Consider the following 8,940-nt stretch of genomic DNA (forward strand, 5'->3'; position numbering starts at 1 on the left):
AAACGTCGTCAGACTGCTTGCGCGAGCCCAGTCGGGGTCGGCCTGGAGCTAGCCTTTGTCTGTGAATGTACCTAAGGAAGGGGAAGAGTGGACATTCCTTCCATTCCATCCTCGTATACAACATCTGCCGGCAACGGTCGGCGGTGTTTGCTGGGCAGACTCGCTTTATTTCCATTTTGCCGGCTGAGTTCTCTTCGGCTGGGATTTACTTTACTTTGCTTTGCTTTGCTTTGCTTTGATTTACTTTTATTTCGTTTGTTTTGTTTGTTGTGATCAGTATTATGGTTTATTTTATTTTGCCTGTCCATCTCAGAGCGTATTTACGAAGAGACAGTAGATAGACAGTAGACAGACAGTAGACAGACTTTAGACAGACTTTAGACCGGCAGAAGATTTCAGATGCACAATGAAATCCTGCAGCTTCAACACTCGTCTAAGCCGGTCCTAGAATGAGCGCTACGCCATTAGCTTGGTCCAATGCTCTCGGCCATCGCCTGCATCGCATGCATCGCATACATCGCTTACACGTACATATCACTAATCTTATCTACCGTATATACAAAAATATATTGCTCGCGGAATTAGAGATGGGCGCACAGCACTGTTCGAGACAGCGCTGCGCTACGTCTATTTACATGCAGTCTAATCGGCTTCGCCCGTCACCACCGACCGACCAGGTCCTCCGCGTAGCGACTCCAAAGCGGTCCACACACCAGCCCACTGGCCGCTCTTATGGACCATCGCCAGAACGAGAACAGCAGGCAGCTGTAGAATGCTCGCAAAAAACAGCTGACGAGCACTCGTGCTAGCAGCAGTCGCAGCCGCCTTGCTCACCAACGTAGCAGTACCAGAAGCAACCGCGCTGGCAGAGGGCATAGTCCGACAGGCCACCCAAAAAGGCACCGCGCACCAAATCAACCATGCATTCATGATCGACGAGTCGATAACAAAGACCCGATCCGTCACGCCAAAGTAAGTCATGCCCAAGCACAGCGGAATCATCGCAACGCTGTAGCGAAGCGCGACTCGTGCATTCAAGGCAGGATTCGTCCAGGCGGCCATGCGGTAACCTGCATTTCGATACTCGTCACGCATGTTGTAACTCAGCGCATTGAAGTGCGGGAACTGCCACGCATATAGCAGTCCAGCAAGACACCACGCTCCCGGCTCTAGCAGTCCTTCCGCTCCCTCCACAGCCACCCATCCCATCAGCGGCGGAATCGCTCCCACAACAGCTCCGACCCATGTATTTACAATTGACGTCCGCTTCATGCTCGTATAAAGTCCTGCGTACAGTGCAATGTTGAACACAGCCAGAATAGACACGGTTTCGTTCACACCGAAATAAAGGACAGCCGCGCCAACGAGACCAGAAACGATGGCAAACATGACCGCCTGTTCGCGCGTCACTAGTCCTCGAACAATCGGCCTCCGTCGTGTCCGCGCCATCATGCCATCAAACTCCGGCTCTCGCGCCATGTTGAGCGCGTTTGCACTCGCACTTGTCAGAGCAGTTCCAATCGTTAGACAACCAAGCGCAGATAACCCTTCTAAAAGCCCTAGCTCCGGTCCGCCTGGTGCTATCGCGTACGACGACATGGCACTCAGCACAATCAACGCTGTAAGCCGCGGTTTGGCTAGCTGCGCATATATAGAAATGATCGACGGCCTTTTTCGAGGCGTGGCCACTGGCTCTTCTCCATGGCAAAGAGGTGGTGGTTTAAACTAAAGTCGCGTCAACAAAACAGCTGTTCTTGATTCTTCCGCGTCTTTCAGAACAAGACTTGACACACTTACTCGTACTGTATTTTTCCGTTCCGCCGCAGGAACGACCTGCGGTGCACTAATGGCTTCTGCGGTCGCAGTTCTCGACGCAGACGCACTAGTATAAGCTCTCGCCCATGACCTTATATCTTCCTTTGGTCTTGAACATCTGTGCAGCTCTCGAAATGTCAGCGCGAGCATTCCAGCCGGTGATGTCGCTTGTCTACTAATTGAATTGTAGGCAAGGATACCAAACCTTGATCCGGCAAGCGACATTGTTCAACTCGGGAGACTGTTAAAAAATATGACTATAATTCGCAAAGCCCTCTGCGTAGATCGATCAAAAAGTCGATTTGGAATTTATCGAGTTGATTTCACCGTATTATATATAAATTTCGTATGCATGCCAGCTTTCTGCAGTATAATTTCCTCAGATTCTTTAATATCAGGTCGGCCCAGTACCAGCTAGCTGCGATTCTCGCGCAAACAAATTCGCGCAGCCTTGGTTTTAGTTCCCAGTTCTCCTCTATTCAGCAAAAAAAGTTCAGCACAATAAACACGCTTTCTCGATCTTGGTCAAATAGAGAACCGCCGAATATCCTCGCTCAAATAGAAACCTTTTTTCTTGTCTTTTTTCACCTCCAAACTAATTTGATTGGACTTTCAACGATCCCGTCACTCGCTTACCTGCGCTGACATCCACTGAGCGGTTTGAACTCGCCGCACATCCAACGTCAAATTCAACTTGGGATGGGATGAACAAATAATTTTTAGTGCATTTCTAATCATTCGGATTCTAACAACTTGCAAAGGAGAATGCGGTTCTTCCTGTCAATAGTTTATTGAATATGTCAGATTTTCCTGATTCCGAGGGTCTGGCGAGTTCTGCGCCTGTACTCTCATCACAGCCGGTATATGCACGTACGGCTGCTCTACCAGACAGTCCACTACCAGATTTTAGTGAGCTCGACCTAGCGTATCAGATCAGTGAAGTAGCCCGCATCATAGCAGACGAACAATACACCCGAATAGCGTTACAATTTCCTGACAGTCTCATCTCACAATCTACTGCGGTCTCGTCGACTCTACAGGCTGAGCTGAACAAGAAGGTTCTCAGTAACAAGGCAGAGCTCTATATACTGGGTGATACTTCATATTCTGAATGCTGTGTCGACGAAGTAGCTGCTAGGCATGTTGACGCAGAGGTAGTTGTGCATTTTGGAGTTGCTTGTCTTAATCCAGTCGTATCTACTCCTGTCATATATGTCTTCGGTCGTACCGCAATCGATTTAGAATGTTTAGCCAACTGTATCAGGTTTGCGATAACCGACCGCGATACACATCTTATTTTGCTTGCAGAAACTACATTTCAAACCTGCATCGAGCCGCTGAGAAAACTGCTAGAAAACGAATATCCAAATCTGATCTTCACTGCACCTTACTTGTCAAGTTCTGTTTCGACAGATCCAGATATGCCATTCGAGACTGCAGTTCCCGAATCCACGGTCGTTGATCCCTCGACTTCAAAAACTTATAATTCTACATCAGCCTTACCAAATCGAGCACATTCAAAATTAAAAACTGAGCTACAAAACTACACCTTAATCCATCTCGGTGCCCTTCCTCCATCTGCTCTTCTTCATCTCTCAACCTTGGTCTCTACGCCGCCCATTCTGATCGACCCTGTGAGCTCTTCTTTAATTGATCTTCCTCGGGCTCCTCTTGCACGACGCTATCGGGCAATGATGTCGGCTCGTGCTGCTGCGACTATCGGAGTTCTCGTCAACACACTTTCTATCCGGGCTTCAGCTGCGCTTGCCACCTCGCTGTCTTCGGCCATCAAACGAGCAGGGAAAAAACATTATGTGATTGCGGTTGGCAAACCTAACGTGGCAAAACTCGCGAATTTCGACGTTATTGACGCTTGGGTCATAATTGGATGTCCTCGAGGCGGCATCATTCTTGATTCTTCAGGCGAATTTTATAAACCGATTGTAACTCCTTGGGAACTTCTGTCGGCATTGAAGCCAGAAGTGGAGTGGGCGGGTGGCGAATGGATTTTGCAACTCGACTCAGTTCTCGAGTTAGCAAACAAAGTGGATGAGTTTTCACTTGATGATGACGATAATTATGAGAACGAGGATGAAGATGAGGACGACGACGCCCCACCTGAATTTGATCCAAGGACAGGGCGCTACGTTACCGCACGACCGCTGTATCGGCCTTCCAGAAAGCAAAAGCATCTCGAGGTTGCAATTTCGGACGTTAATGTTCCATCATCTACAGCAATAAATGTTCGTGCAACTGGAGATCTGACGCTCCGAGGATCTAGTAATTATTCGACGGCGGCGGCTTACCTACGAGATCGGGAGTTTTGGAAGGGTCTGGGATCTGATTTCGAGAGTACAGATCAAGAGCAGGACGAGGAAACCGCTGCAAGGCTAGAAATCGGACGGACAGGCATTGCCAGAGGATATTACATACCTGAATAGAACAATTTGTATAATAATATTGTATTTTTACTGTAGCATAGAAGCTATTCTTTCTCGTAGTTTCTTGACGGCTGTCAGTTTCCTTGTTCGATGGCCCCGCCGCACCTTACAGGGAATTATGCTGGCTGACTTATCAGCAGATGGATTTTCGCAATGCTTTTTTGTTTGGCATCGGCAGTTTGCCATTTTATTTGACCGAAACTAACAGTCGGAGCATGTCACTCAATGAGAGACCTGTTAGAGGAATCTGGTTTGTGTATTGATCTATATCGAACCCTTCGAGTTGAATAGAGTATTATTGTTCTTTTGACGGCGGCGCGGAGTTTCAGGATGTCGTTTGATCTTGGAGAAGAGTTTTCCGCTTCCATAGCTCCCTCGGCAATTTCCAATCTTACGCAACAGGCTGTTTCACAGCAACAGCAGAGACAAAATCTTCATCTTCAGCAACAGCAACAGTCACAGGTCCCGCAAATACAAACCCAGTCTAGTGGACATCACCAACAGCAGCAGCAGCAACCACAACAACAGCAGCCGTCAGTAGTATCATTAGCTGGCATCTTAGGACCACCCGGACTTCGAGGGCAATCACCCGTATCCGCACAACCGCACCACCACCACCATCATCATCATTTATTGGATCCGTCATCATCTCTTTTGCAAGCCACCGGATCGTCATCATCATCTTCCTCATCTCAGAAACAAAATGTCGACTTAGACCAAGATCGTATGCGCATGTGTAATCGCTGTCGACGTGCTAAGCCGTTACATGAATTTCTCAGCGCCGGAAAAATTCTCAAACGATGTGCTCGATGCCGAGAACTGAGCTCACAGTTGAAGAAGGAAAAGCGAAGACACGACATGCTGAAAGCAGCAGAAGCACGTGCAATGGTTCCTGATCCACCATCGTACGAGAACTATTATATATTTACTCGAGATCTGAGGAAAGATTTGATACGGTATCCGCCACCTGCAAATATGTTTGCTGTTGCTAGTGGTCCTGGTGTACTTTCCACAGGTTATACGAGACATGACTTGGAGACGGCTACCACAGTTTCGGCATCCAGTAGTGCCGATTCCTCCTCAGTTATGGATTCAAAGCTGTCTGTTGTAAATGCCCATGCAGCAGCACAGCTATCGAGTCCAACATATGCGCATCAGACTAATACCGAGTTTTTGCTCGGTTCTCGTTTGAGTTTACCCGCACTGGGTCCTGTCGGTGAACAGCTCGATAGACACGCAGACAATGTCGAAGAGCCCAAGGACTTATTTGCAGCTTTAATTGACGCAGTATATGATGCTACTGGATACTTGTTCATTCGAAGAAATAACAAACGCAACGAAGTTCTCAGGACTTTTAAAGTATATTATATATGTTCGAGGTCAAAGGAAAAGGCAAACATGCCGCATTCAGACGCACCTACAAAACGGACCCATCGTCGAGAACTGTTCGAATGTGGAGGAAGTCTTTTGATGCGTGCAGACTTCAATCGTAGAAATATTCAGATCCATATCAAGCATGGTTGTATCCACATCCCTGCTGAACGCCGGCCGTTCAAAAATGGAAACGAGCGAAGTGTCATGACGGCTAGTTACAATCAAACTCCTCATCCGCAATGGAGCGTATTGAAAAGTGTGTTTTCCTATCTATCTTCACCTGTGAACGAGACAAATCGACCGCTACAGGATTATGTGATAGAGCAATTGGCTGGAACTAAATATATAGAGGAACTCGGGGAGGTCGTGGGCAGACTGAACAGCGATATAAGCAATACCAATCTTCTCGGACCTAGCAACGGTACTAATCCTTCTAGTGACCAAATAGATGAATAAAAGCGTGATTTATATGAATGTGATTTGTCTATTTTGGATGGCTAATGAACTTAAGTGGGTTGGATGGTGGTAGGTTATATTTATACATGAATGTTGCAGAGAAATGTATATTAGTGGCGTTTTAGATTTTATTTTTATGGAATTAATTTTTTATTAATTTTATTCACGACTATATATACAAAAATATTCAAAAAAGTATTTGGAGCGTATCAAGATATTTCAATTTAGATTACGAGTCCAATTCGTTACTGCAAACTTGAAGGAAATGGGCTCATTTTGTCATGGCAGCTGCGACCGCCGATGCAGCGGCCTCAGGAGCAGACTTTCCTGAAGCTGTTGCAGTTGTGGCAGCCGTCACTCCAGCAGAAATCGACGACGAACACTCACGTTTCAAAATGAGTTCGAACCCATCGTTGAGAGCTGAGAAATGACCACCTACAGGGCCTTCAGGAGCGATAAGTTCAGCGTCGACGCTAGCGGCCTTAAGGCGCTTAACCAGATCCCGAGATCCAGAGAGGGCCACAAGTTGATCTGACTCTCGATGAAAAATAGTGACACGCTGTCCCTCAAGGCCTTTGAGAGAAGCAATATCACCCAGGATCGGCCATGGCTTGCCCTTTGCTTCTGCGCCAAAGATCTCGACGCAAGAGCGAGCGTAACCTTCAAGACCCTGACGGTAGGCTTCGTAATTGACATTTGCCCAACCTTGGGCTTCGATGGGATGCTCTGCAAGAAAGATGGCATCTCCCTTGGAGGAGAACGCAGACATATTGGCAATCACGTTTGAGCAATCGGTGATAGCAGAAGCCTTGTAAATGATGTCGTAATAGTAGAAAGTGGGAAGATATCGGGCATACCAGTTCGCCGACTTTGATCCAGGAGAAACTTCGGTCCATGTGATGGGTTCGTCGAAATATCCAGCAGGTCCGAGACAGTAGACAGCCTTAATCTTATCGGGAATGGTGGCCATAATGGCAAGAACGTGAGGTCCTCCGGCCGAAAACCCGCAGAGAATTACCTTGTCGGGAATCTCAAGATACTCAAGAAGCTCAGCAACATCTGAAACAGCAGTCTCGATGACTGTCTTACCATCAACAGGAAGGGAAGTGAACCCAATTCCAGGACGATCCATAGCCAACACGCGGATATCTTTTCCTTTCACGACAGTAGGACCTACGGGAAGAACTCGAGAGCCTGGATTACCATGCTCGTAAATAACGACGTTTTTCGACTTAGGATCGCCATACTCCGCGAAAGATATAGTGCGCCCTGACGTAGGTGATACAAAAGTGTGCTCGGAAAGTGCGTAGTCTGGATACGAAGTCGTCGCAGGATTCGATCGAGGAGGTGTCTTCTTGTTCTTGCGGACAGTCAGTGCAAAAGAGCCTGCCACAATCGCCGAGCCAGCGAAGAGACCCAGCGCTAGCGTCTTAAAAATGATGTACTTTCCCATTCTGTGCTTATCTTCGTAAAGTATACGATCAAAAATGGAGTGAACGGTAATGCGTGATGGTCTTTCGTTGGGAACCCTGCCAGAATGCTGCGAAAAGCTTTCTCGGAGAACGAGAGCTATGACGACCAATCGGATGCAGACCTCACGTACAGGTCGTCGTGGAATCGATAATTCTCTGAAACTGTCAGGGCCAATTATGGCTCATTGTAGTCAACTAGTAGAATGGAATGTAGAGCTATATCGCTACGAATACTATTACAAGCCATATTTAGTAACAATGCAATTATGTAATCGTTACTATTATCCAACTGCAATGTCTGAGAGGGGCGATAGAACACGTGAGCATACGAATACGATCGGGGAACTAGAATCTTGAACAATATCTCATTCTCAACCGTTCCATGGAGTAGTGTTAACAGCCAATCGGTCTTCCGATCGAGCGATGGCTACGAACTGCTGCTGTATTAGTTCTATTCGTATTACATTTGGTATTTGAGGCAATGTCATACAGGCTTTGCGCGGAAATCCAGATTGAATCATTCGGAATTAGACTCACATGACTCTCTGGACAGGGCAATGAGAGCGAAAATAGTGAGAGAAAAGACCGAAGACCGTCCAATCTGCCGCCGCTCGTTCCAAGTCAGTCATTTCTCACACTTCCTCAGCTCTGAGACGCTTTCAGGAGCTGTCAAAGGCTCTCCACTAACTGTTACGTAACGATCGTGCAGGATATTCATCACAGCCACTTGCCCTGCTCGCCATGCTCGAACCTATCGACGACGGCTCAACTTAGCAACACTGCAAACGCTCTCTTGATCAGTTGCCAAACAGCTGAAGAAGAACCCTCTGGTGCCATTTCCTCCAGCGCCACCCGCCCGGTCCTTTGACCGTGCTGGGTAAGCTAAATAGCCCGTAGTACTTTTCGGGCTTGCTGTTCATTACAACTGCGGACCCCTTACAATCTGACTTGCCTGTGTTGTGCCCTACGAATCAGATTTATTCTATAGAATGGGCATTCATAATTTGACCCACCTTTGCTTCACACTCCTTTTGTTGCACTTGCCTTTGTGAGCGCTCGACCTTGCTTTCGCTTCTCTCTGCATCTCGAACATCAATGACATTGCTTGGCTTGTCCTTGCGCTACTCCTCCGACGCTGCTGCCCTTATTAAACTACGCTCGGATGTTACTACATGTCCTTGCTCTGCAAGCACTCCTTCCTCTGCAAACAATTTTAGTAGTTCCTCTCTTACTCGTTGACTACCATTTGCTCCTAACTTCTCTTATCTGACTCATCTGTAGCTGGCCGTAAATTCCCCACTTGTCTGCCCCTCGCCTCGCTTCGCGTTCCTCCTTCAAACAACGTATACTTCCTGCTCCCCGGCTTATCGTTATCGGCAACC

At 47.4% G+C, this 8,940-nt stretch overlaps 4 protein-coding genes across 4 annotated transcripts; 2 read left to right on the top strand and 2 right to left on the bottom strand.

The window, feature by feature from the left end:
- Nucleotides 1-266: 266 nt before the first annotated feature.
- Nucleotides 267-2,403, bottom strand: V1516DRAFT_675418 (UbiA prenyltransferase family-domain-containing protein). Its single transcript, XM_066922249.1, has 2 exons — nucleotides 1,798-2,403; nucleotides 267-1,725 (listed from the first exon to the last, which is right to left on the bottom strand). Exons 1-2 carry the CDS (start codon nucleotides 2,038-2,040, stop codon nucleotides 643-645), a joined length of 1,326 nt encoding a protein of 441 aa, XP_066777482.1. The 5' UTR covers nucleotides 2,041-2,403; the 3' UTR covers nucleotides 267-642.
- Nucleotides 2,404-2,538: 135 nt separating this feature from the next.
- Nucleotides 2,539-4,285, top strand: V1516DRAFT_675420 (putative diphthamide synthesis protein-domain-containing protein). The gene has a single exon (XM_066922250.1). It carries the CDS (start codon nucleotides 2,613-2,615, stop codon nucleotides 4,254-4,256), a length of 1,644 nt encoding a protein of 547 aa, XP_066777483.1. The 5' UTR covers nucleotides 2,539-2,612; the 3' UTR covers nucleotides 4,257-4,285.
- A 76-nt stretch (nucleotides 4,286-4,361) lies between these two features.
- V1516DRAFT_675421 (uncharacterized protein) lies at nucleotides 4,362-6,337 on the top strand. The gene has a single exon (XM_066922251.1). The coding sequence runs from the start codon at nucleotides 4,587-4,589 to the stop codon at nucleotides 6,084-6,086; it is 1,500 nt and encodes a 499-aa protein (XP_066777484.1). The 5' UTR covers nucleotides 4,362-4,586; the 3' UTR covers nucleotides 6,087-6,337.
- Nucleotides 6,213-7,798, bottom strand: V1516DRAFT_675422 (Alpha/Beta hydrolase protein). The gene has a single exon (XM_066922252.1). The coding sequence runs from the start codon at nucleotides 7,537-7,539 to the stop codon at nucleotides 6,358-6,360; it is 1,182 nt and encodes a 393-aa protein (XP_066777485.1). The 5' UTR covers nucleotides 7,540-7,798; the 3' UTR covers nucleotides 6,213-6,357.
- Between the last annotated feature and the right edge of the window lie 1,142 nt (nucleotides 7,799-8,940).

Source organism: Lipomyces oligophaga, assembly GCF_038497815.1.
Source record: "Lipomyces oligophaga strain CBS 7107 unplaced genomic scaffold V1516scaffold_4, whole genome shotgun sequence".
Lineage (NCBI taxonomy): Eukaryota > Fungi > Ascomycota > Lipomycetes > Lipomycetales > Lipomycetaceae > Lipomyces > [Lipomyces] oligophaga.

Excerpts from the sequence above, each read along its gene's own strand:
- V1516DRAFT_675418 (XM_066922249.1), bottom strand. The coding sequence starts at position 2,040 with ATGTCGCTTGCCGGATCAAGGTTTGGTATCCTTGCCTACAATTCAATT. Across the intron at positions 1,726-1,797 it reads AACGGAAAAATACAGTACGA|TTTAAACCACCACCTCTTTG; the intron begins GTAAGTGTGTCA and ends ACGCGACTTTAG.
- V1516DRAFT_675420 (XM_066922250.1), top strand. The coding sequence starts at position 2,613 with ATGTCAGATTTTCCTGATTCCGAGGGTCTGGCGAGTTCTGCGCCTGTA.
- V1516DRAFT_675421 (XM_066922251.1), top strand. The coding sequence starts at position 4,587 with ATGTCGTTTGATCTTGGAGAAGAGTTTTCCGCTTCCATAGCTCCCTCG.
- V1516DRAFT_675422 (XM_066922252.1), bottom strand. The coding sequence starts at position 7,539 with ATGGGAAAGTACATCATTTTTAAGACGCTAGCGCTGGGTCTCTTCGCT.